Raw genomic sequence first — 14,882 nt, forward strand, 5'->3', positions numbered from 1 at the left:
CGGTTAAAAAGTTTTGACTGTCTGTCTGTCCGTCCGTCTGTGTGTGTGCACTACTCCTCCTGAACGGCTCGGCCGATCTGGCTGCGATTTTGCAGGGTTATTAGACCATGTCCTTGGCTCGGAACAAGCGAAATTTCACTATCCTAGATCACGTGGTTCAGTTTTTATAGGCAAAAAACACCTAAAAAACGACGAAAAATCGAGTTTTCTGCAGACAGATCACTTCTGTCTTGAAGAAAGGGGGGTCTTTCCTGACGAAGGAAATAGCTGTTGGGTCACTTCTCTCCCTCTCACTCCTATCAGCGTGTGACTTATGTTCAGTGTTTGCACTGCGTGCATCTGATTTGTTTTTCCTCTCATCTGCTTATACTGACATATTAACTTCATACATAAACTGACTAAGAAACTTCAAGAAACATGGATTCGGACTCAGACAACATTGAAGAAGTCGCGGATGAGGAGGGATATTTGATTAATGATGGAGATGGGTGTGTACACTCTCAGAGCCATATTGACTTTTTGTTCATAGCAGCAGCAACATTTCCTAAGTAGCATATGAATTTTTTTACGCAACAATAATACTTAGAAATTTGTTCATATGCCACGAATAATAAGTCCATGGTATATGTACAATTCCATCGACAATATTGTCAGTACATTACTTACAAATTTGTTGATAAAATTGTTGATAAATTTGTTGATAAATTTGTTGATAAAAATTTACCAGAATAACCACTGACAAAACTTTTGTCGTTAATAAACGACACTTTTAATGCTAATTTTTTCAGCGACAACATTTATTTTGGAACGGATAGCTTGTTGGATCACTTGTTAGTCAGCGACAAGTATTGCAAGTCCATAAAAATATATGTAATGTCTGCGACAAATATTGATCATGTACATAGAATTTTATTTATATGTACCGACTTTATTTATTAGTTACTACTGACTCCGTTTCTTTCTTACCATTGACAAAATCTCTTAGTAGGCACTAACAAATTAGTCCCAGAAGGCCTCCATACTTCTTTTAAATAACTAGTGACAGATTTGTTAGTAAGGCTAACATACAAAATGTCAATACGTTACACATAGATTTTTATCAGTGAGATACCTAAAAAATTGTTCATAAATTACATAGAAATAATTTTTAAATAAAAGTACAGACAAAAATGTCAGTATGGCTCTGAGAGTGTAACTGTGTTGCAAGTGCAAAGAAAGGGCAGAATCCTTAAGTTGGGAGATCATTAATCTCTTGAAGAGAAGTTTGTGCCTGGATATGAGATGTAAAATTTTCGTTGCTCGGAGAAATTAAATAATAAATGCAAAGCTAGAGCCAGGAAAGAATTGGGCAAAGACATGGTAATGACACCGGGCTTCACAAGATAAAATCACCCGGCAAATAATGCCTGTGGCGAGGTCTTGATTAAAAGGAAGGGGCTGCTAGAGTTGCTTTCAAAGCAACAGCACAAGTCAATGACACGAATCTTGAAAGAATTTGTAAGAGAATAAGTAAACTAGATTGCAGCTTCCAAACAATCCGTCCTCCTGTCTCTTTATTTAACTTTTTTTTTTTCTCACAGGCAAAGGGAAGAAGTGGCAGTTCACTTCTGCTAGAAGAGCATGAAAGACAGTGTTGACAATGAGAGGAAGAAAAAGCGCCCCAAAATGGTAAAAACTTGTACGCTGCAGGAACTGCCCTCGCTAAACCTGTCTTTGTATTTCTTAGTGAGTTCAACATAGGTTTGTTTTTTGTTAATTCTTTGGTTATAGTGCTGTTTCTAATTCCACCTGTTATTTTGATATATCAGGACGAATGAAGGATGATAAGGAGGACTTCTTAAGAGACATGGTGGGAAGGGGAGGAGACGCTTGCCTTCGTCAGTGACGGAGCCCTGAAGATGGTCAGTAAAACAGACACAGTGGCTTCTGATGCGACTTACCGAGAAACACCTAGATTAGCAGGAGCCCTTCAGGTTATTGGCGAGCGATAGCGAGCCCATGCCGTGTTTGGGGGTACCAAAAAGTGACTGGTCGTGCGTCTGTCTGTCTGTCTGTGTGTCCGTAACTCACTCACGTTTCTCAGCAACTACCGCACAAATAGTTTCAAAATTTCGCACCGGAAGGCTCCTAAATCTCCCCCAGGGGGAGTTTATCTTATATGCACGATTACTATTGTTTGAAATATTCAAAACATCTTTTTGAATTAGGTTCTTAGCGTGGTTAGGTTGGCAGTGCTTGGCAGCTCGTAGCAATTTTTCATACTTGCGGCCGCGACTCTTAAATACGGGACCTGTCAAAACATTGGCAAATAAAACAAACTAAAGAGCAGAAGGGCTTAAAAGTGAGTACGTTCATAGTTTTTCGATATTTTAGAATGATTGAAACCCCTCCGGAGAGTCAACTCAGTGAAATACGGAAAATGAAAGTGACAATTATTACGCGTTTCGTCCGTCCGTCCACCCTCTCCCCTCCCCCACCACAGGGGAAATGTTTTAGTCAGTGGAGTGTGTTTGATAATTGCAAGAATGATTTGGTCTTTTTAACCTTTGTGAGTGTATTTCCATTTATATTCTCAGACACTATTTTTTTCAGTTTTTTGCTTTGCTCAATAACAGTTAGAAAATATTTTAAATACATTCTATGAGTACAAACCAGATGCTAATCTTGCCAAAATAAATAGTCTTTGCTGACTCTTGGCACTGATTCTGGGAAAAGGCTTCATTGCAATGCTGTGAGTTTATATAGTACAAACCCTTTAAAGAAAACCATATGATGAGTGAGTGTAGCGCATTCAAGGTTTGACATTGACATCAGATTCAATGAGACGATTCACTGACTTGGTCATATGATTTCATGAGACGATTCTTTTAACTTAATCATACATTGTCTGCGACAACTGGTAATTTGTGTTGGTCATGGTTTGAGTTTGCTTTTTTTTTTTTAATTTACTCAGAATGTTAGGTAAATACTTTTGCTAAACTGTTTCAAAGATTAAATAACACACCATGACTATCATTATCAATAAGATAAACTTGCATTTAGCAATAAGTGGCCTCGACATTGGATTCTATGACACGATTCATTGGATCTGACAGAAGGTCTTCTCCGTAAAGTAGTTGAAATCAGCCTGCCTGTAAATATGTCTCTTTTTAATTAATGCAGATAAATCAATATAGTTAAATCCACTAGTTTAAACTAAAAGGGAGAAAGGCTATTTAGGTATTACTAATAACATTGCGTATTCATAAGTTCAGTAACAAGGAGATATCGAATGGTAATTGAAACATTTGTGAATCGTATTAAGCAATTCAATGCTGGCTGTTAAATGTTACTCGACTGAGTAACAGGGTCAGGGTTCGTGGCATGACACTATGAACAGGAAACGCTCTTAAGAAACCTAACAACTGAAGACCCATACTTTCAACTAGAATTACATGATTTGCGACCAAAATTTCCTCGGTGTTTCATTGCTTTCTGCAGTATTTGGTGTGCTGATCACAAAAAAAGACTTCCAATGTCATCCCAGACCTTTACTTTTCCAAATATTTACCAATTTTGGACCAAAATTTTTACATCGAGTTTTACATAGTTTCCTGCAGTTTTTGGTGTGCTGATCACGAAAATGACTTCCAATTTCATCTCAGACCTTTACTTTTCCAAATATTTACCAATTTCGGACCAAAAATTTTTTCATCGAGCTTTACATAGTTTCCTGCAGTTTTTTGGGGCGCTGATCACGAAAATGACTTCCAATTTCATCTCAGACCTTTACTTTTCCAAATATTTACCAATTTTGGACCAAAAATTTTTTCATCGAGTTTTACGTAGTTTCCTGCAGTTTTGGTGCGCTGATCACGAAAATGACTTCCAATTTCATCTCAGACCTTTACTTTTCCAAATATTTACCAATTTCGGACCAAAATTTTTACATCGAGTTTTACATAGTTTCCTGCAGTTTTTGGTGTGCTGATCACGAAAATGACTTCCAATTTCATCCCAGACCTTTACTTTCCCCAAAAATTTACCAATTTGTGACCAAACTTTAAAATTGAGTTTCACATTGACCCTGTATTGGCCTTACTTTGCATATATTCTTCCATCTTCTACAAGAATACAGACGCATCGCTCGCCTACTACGCGCCCAAACAAAACGGCGCGTACCCCTAGTAATTTTGGCTGTTTTAGCGTTTGGGGGGGGGGGAGTAGGGGAGGGAGGGCCATGAGGCGGGGGGAGGTGGGGGCGGGGGGAGGACCCGTGGCCAGCTGACCCATTCGCTCACCTGTGTTTGGACCCTGTACATCTTCACCCGTGCTATGGCTCCCTCGATGGACGAGATTGTTTCCGCCATCCTCGTGTGGCTGGAGAGCCACTCTCTGCCTGGATTCGGTGAGTCTTGCGCTGCGTCCTCCCCTTTTCCCCGAGCCCTTACCTACTGACCTGTTTTGTTGTGTTTCCAGGCCTGGGGCCCGAGCTTCCCTCCGGACTACGTCCTTGGGCGCTGGGTCACTATCACGCCTCCTTGAACCACAACAACAAACCCCATCCGATGATCCTGCTCCTGGACGGTGATGTTGATTGGACTTCGTCCCTCTTGTTTTGGCTACTCTCCCATTTCGGCCTTCTTAGTGAGTAGACCGCCCACTACCTCCAGTGCCCCTGCCACCACCCGGTTGTTGTAGCTTACCTGTCCTGCAGATACCCTGACCGTCGACGATGTGCTGTTTAATTGGAGCACGGGCCGCATCGCCGAGCTTCGGATCGAGGCAGGTGCCGCCCAGGGTGCTGGTCCAGTCGGAGGCCCCGTCGCCGGTCCCTCTCACAGCTCCAGGGGGCTGCCCGCCGCTGGTCTCAGCGTAGTGCTCGGCCCCGTCTCCCCTTGTTCCCCTCCCCCACCTCCCCTCATACCCCCTTTGACCCTTGTGCCCCTCCCTATTGGGAGGGCATTACTCACGAGGACTGTGAAGTATTCGATCCGTCAGACCCATGCTTCTGTTTCGACGTAGTTGAGGATGATGGGGGAGCCGCCGAGTTGTCCGCAGTTTGGTTGGAGTGGGCGCAGGAGGATTACGAGTTGTTTTGCGATGAGCAGCTGACCCTGGCCGTGGAGCTACACGGACCCCAGCCTCAATAAATCATACCTTCCTTTGTACGTCTTCCTGTTTTCTTCCTCCCTTCCTGGTTCCGCTAATGTAACAGAAAAACACCTGTTAGACCTGCTCACACCTGGCTTAGCTACACTGCATGCATTACGCGTTTGGCGCTTGGCTAGGAGGTAGGCATTATTTACTAAAAGCCAGGCATAAGGCAAGCATCACACACATGCCACCCCCGTCCCCAGGAAAGAGCGCTTGGAGCTGCCGCCACGATAGTTCAGACCTAAGCTGTCTTTCCTACCCAGTCAACATTTCGTACTACGCGGTACCTCCATTGGAGGTGCACTCACAGATATCGTATCATCCCTTTTAGTAGCACTGGTGAGGTACTGTTTGCCCAAAAAGGGTAGTCTACTGGCTGTCCTCGGCATCATCTATCTGTGGTACGGGCCTAGTACAACCCCGTACTACCATTCCGTACCTCGGCCGGACCACCACCGGACTAGCGATCGGCGCATACAAATTCTTCAATATTCTGACGCTAGGGTGAAGGTTTTCACTTGTAAAGGGTGCCAAAGGACCCGAAGAGGCAGATACCTCGATTCAAAAATTGGTTGGAAGATACGCCTGACTATGGCAGAGATCACTCCAACTCAATGGGACAAGTCTGCTGTACCTAATGAAACTGCGACCCGTAGCATGCAGCGAGAGGAACCATTCAATTGTCGATTGCTCCTCTTGTAGTTTTGATACTGCCGTAATTTTTACAGCGGTACATCGCACTCATCTTAGCACTTCAGTTTCCATCTATTCATAACTTTCAGTACACTACCTTTTGGCTAGAAGAGCCTTTTAATTGTAACAGGTGACCAAAGCGACACTAGCGCCATCTAGCGGACAATACTGAGAGTGCAATCCGCCATCTAGTCCTGACCGACCGTCGTCCCTGGTACTGTCGTGGTACAACGGTAGTCCCGATTCGTACCTTGCAATGCAGGCCTACTGCCACCTTTTTAGAGGTTATGAGCAACCAGAAATCACTGTGCGTGTAATTAGTACCGGTGTGTCACGCAAGGACATTCCATTTTCAAACTGAAAAAATTATCAGAAAAGTAAAAATTTCCTCAAAAAATTAAAAATTGTCAGAAAATTTAAAATTTTTTCAAGAAATTAAAAAAATTTTCAGGAAATTAAATGAAATTTACTGACGATTTGTATATATTTTACAATGGAATTCCCCAACGTCACGCCCAGCGGCAGTAATTTGTCGCATTTCTGGTTGCATATAACCTGTACAAACGCGACAAGTACACGGACATACGCATGGTCCGGATTCGGACTACCTCTGTACTATGGAGGGACTAGTGAGTGCGACCAGCAGGACCAAGATGGCGGAGTAGCGTTTCCCGCACTTTTCAGGTACCAGACCGTAGTACACCACTACTCCAGCTGACATCAGATATAGACATACGAAACGGACTTCGCACGGAGGTCAGTGGGAGGTACAGTCAGGGACCTGGCACTAGCAATGTTGACTGGGTACCGCCTTTCCTTTGAAAATGTGTTTTCTATTGTTTTCAAAAAACTAAGTTTTGAAATATTTCCTGATGTTCATGTTGTCCTGATAGACTATTGGGCTATTCTAAATCCCAAACGTGGTGCTTCGCTTCACTCAGCAATGAATATGTTGCCCTTGTTTGTGTCCTTGCAGCAATACCAGCGGCGGGGCCACCGCAAACCATTAATTCCATCTCTATCTCCATCTCCATCATCGGTGCCACCAGCACCGTTTCTGAGCCCAATAGCGTGTTCAACGCCGTTCAAACTAGGAGGTAACACACCAGGAACAAGCAAAATTTTTAACTTTTCCTCGATAGACCTATGCCAATTGACTCCTCTCATCTTCTTTTTGGAATTCCTTAAGTTTTTCCTTCGATTTTCAGGGTTTAATGAAACAGTTTCCCAGTCGGTATTGGACACCACCACAGCTTTTTGTAAGTATGGCTGTTCTTCATACGTGCTTCAATAGATCTTTTACCCCAGTTGATTCAACAGTATCAACAAGTCATTAGTTTTTGTTGTTTTTTCTGATAAATCCTTGTTACCCTTGCAGAAACCATCTCATTCTGGATAATTTGAACTTAATTTAACTTATGATTTTAATTTAATCAAAATTAACTATTGAAATAATGGGGCAGGGACGGGGGAAGGAAATGTACATAGGTGAAGAAGAAATTGTTACACGGATCCAAGTCTTTTCCTCCCCCCAAGACCCCAGAACTTTGACGGGAAGACTCGGGAAAGTGCACTGTCCATCAAACTAAGGTGCCGAACCAAAGTTATGATGTAAATTTTGACGCCAAAACGGCCGGCCCTTGATTCAGTTTTCTGAAATCCGTATTTCTGTTTTACTTGCAGAGGCCATGCTGTTGTCGCCCCCGTGGCTGGGTCTCAACAAGCTGCGGTTTCACCACAAAGGCTGAAACGCGAGCAGGAGGGCCAAGGGTAAAAATAGGAAGAATTTATTACACAATGTGTGGTGACAGCCAGATGCTCCGGTGGGTGAATTACTTTGAAAAATTGTGACGTGTCTGGTAAGTAGGAACCATCATGTGTGGGAACTTTTTTGGCTGAGCGATAGCGAAGCCTGTTACTCCATTGGGGTTGAAAAGTTTTTCCTATCTGTCTGTCTGTTGTCTGTGTGTGTGTGCGTGTGTGAGTCCGCACTACTCCTCCTGAACGGCTCGGCCGATCTCGGTAAGATTTTGCACACTTTTTGGACATGTCCTTGGCTCGGCACACGCGAAATTTCACTATCCTAGCTCAACTGGTTCAGTTTTGATAGCCGAAAATCACCTAAAAAACGGCGAAAAATCGAGTTTTCTGCAGGCAGATCACATCTGTCTTGAAGAAGGGGGGTCTGGGGGGCGGAGCCCCCCAGCCCCGACGAGTTAAAAAGTTACAAGGGATCTAGAATGAAGGGGGGTCTGGGGGCGGAGCCCCCCAGCATGCATCAAGTTAGAAGTAACCTAGCGCCGCAGGCCAAGGTAGGTACGCCAGGCGCGGATTGGAAGAACATGCAGCGAGACATCGCGAAGCCTGTTACGACAAGACGCGGTCTGGCGTAAACCTACCTTGTAATAGACTAATATTTTATTGTATGTAACTAGTCAAGTAACGATCTTTTATGTTGCTGTATCAATAAAATTGTTACAATCATGTCATAACGTGTTAAATTCTTCATGTATCCAATCCTGCCTTATTATTCCCGAAGGAAAATTAGAAAAGCGCAAGTTTACTAAGGTTACTCCACGAGGTCATTATGAGATCACTTTGAGGCCAAATGAGTCTGGATTGACTCTAAAATGAAGTCACTTGCGGTCGTCACATTTGGGTCATTTTGGGGTCAAATGAGCTGAAAATGACTCACGCGTGACGTCACCGCACCTGACCATTTTGGGTTCACGGTGATTTTTTGGGAAGGAGCCTTAAGGTAGTTCGAGCGACCGGCACATAGTTAACAAAAAACCATGAAAATTTGGGGAAATGCTCTTGAAACTAGTCTCTATCCACTGGCAAAAGATTCAACACTCGTTACCGGGCAAAATATGTATTAGTAAACGATTGAAAAACGGTAAAAATGCATGGGCTCTTATGGGCGGGCGGCCGAAATGGCTCTGGGATGACCTGTATATTGATATTGAATACTGTTCGAGTAAACTTTACGTCCCGAGAAAACTTCTTTTGGGTGCAAAAAAGTACCAGGATTTGACTGCTACGAACGGAATAGGTCATTACCGGTCATATTAGATAGTAATTTAGAGTTAATGAAGACCATGTCAGCCCGACCCGGACCTGGGACCGAGAGGACGGGGCCGCGCGGCCCGGGGCGGCGGGAAGATCTGGCAACGTTGCACACTGTAGTCTGCATGTCGTCTGCTGCACCGCGTCTGGAACTGTTCGGTCTTTTCTTTTCAACACGGAATAATATGTATGATATGCAAGTTTCCAAAAATACGGGTGCGTGAGAGATCCTTCCAATTTTTCGGAATAACCTTTGGGAGATGACGTGCCGTGACACCTTCAGCGTGAAAAATCGTATCGTACTGTATGTGCCAGCTGCCACTTTTGATCCAGCACACACTAAATGAAAAGGTGCGTAAAGGCATAACATCTTATAAAATTTATAATTTCTGTATTAAAAATTATTAAAATAATGCTGTTTTTTTTAGTGGGTCAAAAATGAGTGCACCACTGAAATTGCATTTGTTTTGCTTTGGTTACGACATTCAATGTCTTTGAACAACCACATGCCATTTTCACTCATTTGCTTCTCTTTGTACTACTATTTTTTACAGTGTTGACCTGTGTTCCAGGTAGAAGAGGCAGCATTAATCATCTGCCTTGCGTTCTGTGACTTTCATGTGGCTCGTGTCTATGAGGTGGTAACCAGAAATGGAAATAAAGAGGTATGTGTTTAAAAATATGAGGACAATTTTATTTCTCGATAAAAATACAAAGCTAATACTAAGCTGAGACAAGTAGGTTAATATTAAACTAATAATATTCAACAAAATTTATACTATTATCATAGAAAAAATTCAGATTAGAAACCTGGAGTAATGTATTACACAATTTTGTGTATGCAAACAGTCTTCACAAAGTCTTCTCTACTGCCTGAGCTACCGCCATCAATTTAGTTTTCTGTTTTGTTACTTTGGGCGCACCACCAACATCTTGTGATAGTAAAAATGCCACAGCATCACTGCCACCTTTAACGAAGGTCTCCTGCAGCATACCTAGAGTGATTCCAGCTGTAGCAATTTTCTTAACCATATGAGCACTCACAGCTGGCTTCAAACAAGTGAGAGACTGTTCATTCATTTTTCTCTTTGCAGTCTGCTGCACACCTTCCACAATCGATCCTGCCGTCTTCAGATGTCGCACAAGGTCAAAACGAGACACACCAATTCGGTCAACGATAGCTTGTAGTACTACGACATCACCCAGGGCGTTGTGTGCATTGGTTGTTGAAATATTAAATTGAGCTGCCACCGATGTCTGCTGGTAGCTTTTCAAGCCAGGTACCTTCTCTGGAAAAAGGTGAAGCGTGTCAACAAAGCCACCACAGACATCTAAAAATTCATCCATTATCTTCAGCTCCCTCATAACTCTCAAGATGATGAGAGCATCAAATCTGCAAAGAAGGTACATATGTTACAAAAAAAATCTTGTCATAAAATACTAACAAAATCTTGCAAATAAATTGTGTGTTTCAAAATTCATTGCATTCATTTCACCTTAGTGCATTGTGAGCTATGAGAATAACCGATGCGCCTTGTTCTTTGAGGAAAGAAACAAAGCCACTCATAGCCACTCTCAAGGGCACAGTGTCCACCTTCTCATCATGATAATACATCTCGAGTCCATGAGACTGTAGCCCAGTAATAGTAGTAACCTTTGATGGAATGGCTTTCTGTGGCAATATATAAGCAGAGTAATCTTTTTCACCAGATCGAGCGGCTATCTGCAAAAGAAATAATTAATAACAAATAAATATCAGGGGTTGTGAAAAGCTAGTAGCATTCAAAAATTAAGTGAAAGTGGTTATTGCTCTTACCTGAAGAATTTCACATGTCAGTGTGTTCAAGCCAGTAGTTTCTAAATCAAAAAAGACGGGGCATGCATTCTCTGAAATATCTGGCCGGTTCATTACTGTAATTGCAACAAAAAGGTGGGTAAGTTATTGGCAGGGTTAAACTAAAGTGCAGAGGGACTAAAATAATTACCATTGGGGTCATCAGCTAAGTCTGCAATGCCATTGAGTTCACAACCAGATGAATAAGTAACACCTTCCCTGTTTTCCTGCGCAGTGGCCTTCCTGCGTTTGTTCTTTCCCCAAAACAATCTTCTGGTTTTGTACTCTTTGGTGCTTTGGCGGGCTGAACGAGCCAATCTTTTCACATCACTTCTCAACCTAAATTTTTCAGTTAGTTCACCAGGAGACAATCCAAGCTTTCTGTAGACACTCATCACATACTGTTTGCCTATGTTTTTCTGACACACTGCTCCTGCTAGTCTAAAAGGGAATGCCTCCGAAGAACAATTGTGCTTAAATTTAGGATTTTTAGTAGCAACTATATTATTGAAGTTCTCGTTAGCCTGAGATGAGGCACAAGGAGCAATTTTTTCAGCATTTGCTGCAAAGCGACCAAGCAGTGCTGCAAGCTTAGGTCTGAATTCAACACAAGATAGTGGCTTCCCATAAGGAAGGCCCTTGTGCTTGTAATTGACTGGATCTTCATTGTACTTGCACCACTCGCCACAACCATCGTGCTCTCCATAGAAGTGACATTCAATATTCAATAAAGCGGCTCTGACACCTTCAGGATTCCACTGATTCTGTGTGATCGCATAACTGAAGGCCACACATAATGCCACACGAGTCTTGTCTGGGACATGTTGGTTGAAGAGAGCAGTGGAAAAAGCTTTCTTGATGTGGTTCAGATCAGACCACTTTTCGACAGGAATGTCACTCTCACGTCTCACTGACTGAATAGAACTGGAGTCATCATCTCCTATGAGAGTCCCCACCACCACACCAGCTTCTGCCATTGAGGCGTTTCTTGTTATCAGGTCAACAGCAAGCTGGGGCTCCATTGATTTGGCACTACCAATGTGGTTTCTTCTACAATCATGGTCTCCTTTAGGATGACCAAGGAGACAAAATCGACAGTCTATTGATCTGTGACCAAATGCCAGAATCCTCTTTGAACGAAATCCTACCAAAGATGCATGGCCTGAAAGAAAACAAAAATTGGTTTAAATATTTTCACAGATATTAAATGTAGTCACAGAATATTTATTATAGGAGCTATTTACCAGATCGGCTGTTGTAAGCTTTGCCTGTCCCTCTCTTTTGCCACCCACTGTCGAAGGATGATGTCACTTTGACTCTTTGGGGAGTGCTTTCATCACTAGAAAGGAAAGGAGAGTTTGAGACTTGAGAGGCACTCACCTAAGTAACAACAAATTTAACACCAACGGCAGCAACACTTGCAGAGTAATATTACTGTGTACACCATCACCAAATAAAATCGACAAAATTAGTAGAGAATTGGGAAGTTAGTTCTTTACCCAAGGTTTGACGAAGTAAATGAAAACCAATCCATGGTGATGATGATATGATGGAATGTTTTCATACCACAAGAACACTACTCAGATGATGCAAAGTAATGAGACACTACAGCAATCATGACTTGTAGGTAGAAAGTAATAACTTTCATCGAGCTAAACTTTGGTGAGTATGAAACATGTGTCCCAGCTCCAACAATCAAAAACCTGCAGGAAAACATATAGTGGTTAATAACTACATTCCCTCTCCACATAATGAACGATCATTGAATGACCAAGGTGTACGATGGCTTCCCCGTACTCATTTGTGATTGCAGAGCTGCCTTCTACAGCAAGTGTGAGCTCCTTCTCCAACAGAATGCTTTTCTTGCAAGAATCCTGGGCCACACTTTCCACTTCCACACCAACAATGCGTTCATGTCGCTTCAGAATTGTGCTGGAAATGGGAGGCATATTCATGGCTGTTAGCCATGTATTGAGTTGTTCACCTCCGTTTAAATTGTCAAGACAACCTGCAAAAGCAAGCAAGCATGTTAGCGCTACAGTCAGACACTATGCATAATGTGAGAATCAGCTTACTAACCAAGAGCAGTTTTGCAGTTCACATGAAACACTTTTCTTCTTTTGACATGGTCGTAGTGAGATCTGCATGTCTCCACTTGATGTGTTGCTTGACATCCCATACACACTACTTTGAGCACAGCAGCCATGCCGAACTGTCGTTCAGAGTCCGGGACATAATTGCGGAGTGAAAGTGGAGCATGACATTGCTCACACCACAAATCCTTAGCTAATTGCCTGAGCTCAACCACACGCCGCATCGAAGTCTCAACATGGCCTGAATCACGCTCGGCTGCTTTGAGGGCTCTAAAATTTCTCCACTTGTCACACTGGGTCTTGCTCACTTTGTCCTTCCACGCGATCACAGACTTTTTGGAAAACCGTCCACTCTTTCGATCACGAGGACACATGACGAAAGGAACTAAATTTGCACTGGAACGTCCAGACGACACGACAGAACACACTAACCTCAGCAATGTCAGCACACCTGCGCGGCAGCTGCAACGTTGCCAGATCTTCAGTACCAACATACACACGCGTAATCGTAGTTTTCTGTATCCTTTCTTTATTTCGCAGACCAGTTGCAATCCCATCAATACATATTTTTATGAAATGTTATTGTACGGTATTTATTTTTCAACGTTCAAAAGCATCGGATGACGAATTTTTTTGGTGTATGGCGGTCACAGAGTTCAGTGTTGTTATGTTGGTTAGAGCGGGCCTGTCGCCCGGAACGAAGTCAAAGTACATCTATTTAATTATTGTTTAGAATAATTTGTGGGGAATTAAATTATTGTAAGGTTTAAAATTGAATTTAAAAATTAAAACTTGATTTTTGAAACATCTTTTGCCCGGTAAAAAGGAGATTAAAATTAGTCACTGCATTGACTAGCACGACCCGCTCGAACTACCTTAAGTGCGATTATTTTGAGCTCATGATTTGTTTTGTATTGTCCTTGGGATGCCATGTAAAAGTACACACTCTAAATTCTGATGGACTTTTAAAATGCATAAGGACGCATTTTTATGCATAGTTATGCATGCGCAGAAACGTCCATAAGGTGTGTATGAAATTATGCATCACTGTGTACATTTTATGCATCTTCCTGCATAAAATGTACACAGTGATGCATAATATTATACGTAACATATGGACCTATCTGAGCATGCGTAACCATGCATAAAAAAGTCCATAAGAATTTAGTGTGCATGTATGGAATTCTACCTCCAGGAGTACGCAGATCAAAATGTACAACTTTTGACATCACATCTTTTGACATTGAGGTATCTATCTCAGTGAACATCAAGCAAAAGTACAGAACCGCGGTGTAAGCAGGCCTCCGCAGGCAAGCCCCAATTATAAGCATTAGTCTGACGGAGTCCTCCATGCAGGATGCTCCATATAGCCTTGCTCCTCTACAATCTGAGACTGGAGCGAATCACCCAGTTGGCTCGACTAGCTCAGTCCCAGTGGCCCCACTTCTTGCAGTCTGCCAAGAGCTCCTGCTTACGAAACAATAACAAAGACCCCAGTGACACTACGGTGGAGGAAGCATTCACCCAGGCCCAGCCCTTCCCTGCCTCTGTAAAGATGGAACTTATTTACTACTATCTCCATCACTTGAAGAAGTTGGAGGAGCGGTGAAATAACTCAACAGAGAACATAAATTCACTGCAAATTTGATGGAAAGACTTCGCTCTATCACGCCAAGTTTTAGTCAGACCTGAAAGTCTCGCTAAGATTTGGTCAGACAAAAAAGTCTCGCCACTAAACGGTCAGACACAAAAGTCTCACCGGTGAGACTTTCGTGTCTACCCGTTTTGTGGCGAGACTTTTTTGACTGATCAAATTTTCGCGAGACTTTAATGTCTCGCCTCTGGAGTGGCGAGAAGTCTGACCTTTGGATATGTAGTGAAAGCATTTTTGGCTGAGCGATAGCAAAGCTTGTTACTCGGGTGGGTTTGAAGAGTTTTCATGCCTATCTGACTGTGTCCGTACTACTCCTCCTGAACGGCTGAGCCGATTCGGCTGAGATTTTGCAGGGTCATTTGGCATATCCTTGGCTCACCACACACCAAAATTCAGCTTTCTA

General features: G+C 42.6%; 2 protein-coding genes across 2 annotated transcripts in view; both read right to left on the reverse strand.

The window, feature by feature from the left end:
• The window catches only part of LOC117648591, a 282,401-nt gene that overhangs the window by 81,636 nt on the left and 185,883 nt on the right, over positions 1 to 14,882 (reverse strand).
• On the reverse strand, positions 9,686 to 12,395 carry LOC117648577. The gene is made up of 5 exons (XM_034391138.1): positions 12,299 to 12,395; positions 10,884 to 12,071; positions 10,715 to 10,809; positions 10,395 to 10,621; positions 9,686 to 10,291 (listed from the first exon to the last, which is right to left on the reverse strand). The coding sequence occupies exons 2-5, from the start codon at positions 11,752 to 11,754 to the stop codon at positions 9,751 to 9,753; spliced, it is 1,734 nt and encodes a 577-aa protein (XP_034247029.1). The 5' UTR covers positions 11,755 to 12,071; positions 12,299 to 12,395; the 3' UTR covers positions 9,686 to 9,750.

The sequence above is a fragment of the Thrips palmi genome, unplaced genomic scaffold (assembly GCF_012932325.1).
Source record: "Thrips palmi isolate BJ-2018 unplaced genomic scaffold, TpBJ-2018v1 HiC_scaffold_3, whole genome shotgun sequence".
NCBI classification, from domain to species: Eukaryota; Metazoa; Arthropoda; class Insecta; order Thysanoptera; family Thripidae; genus Thrips; species Thrips palmi.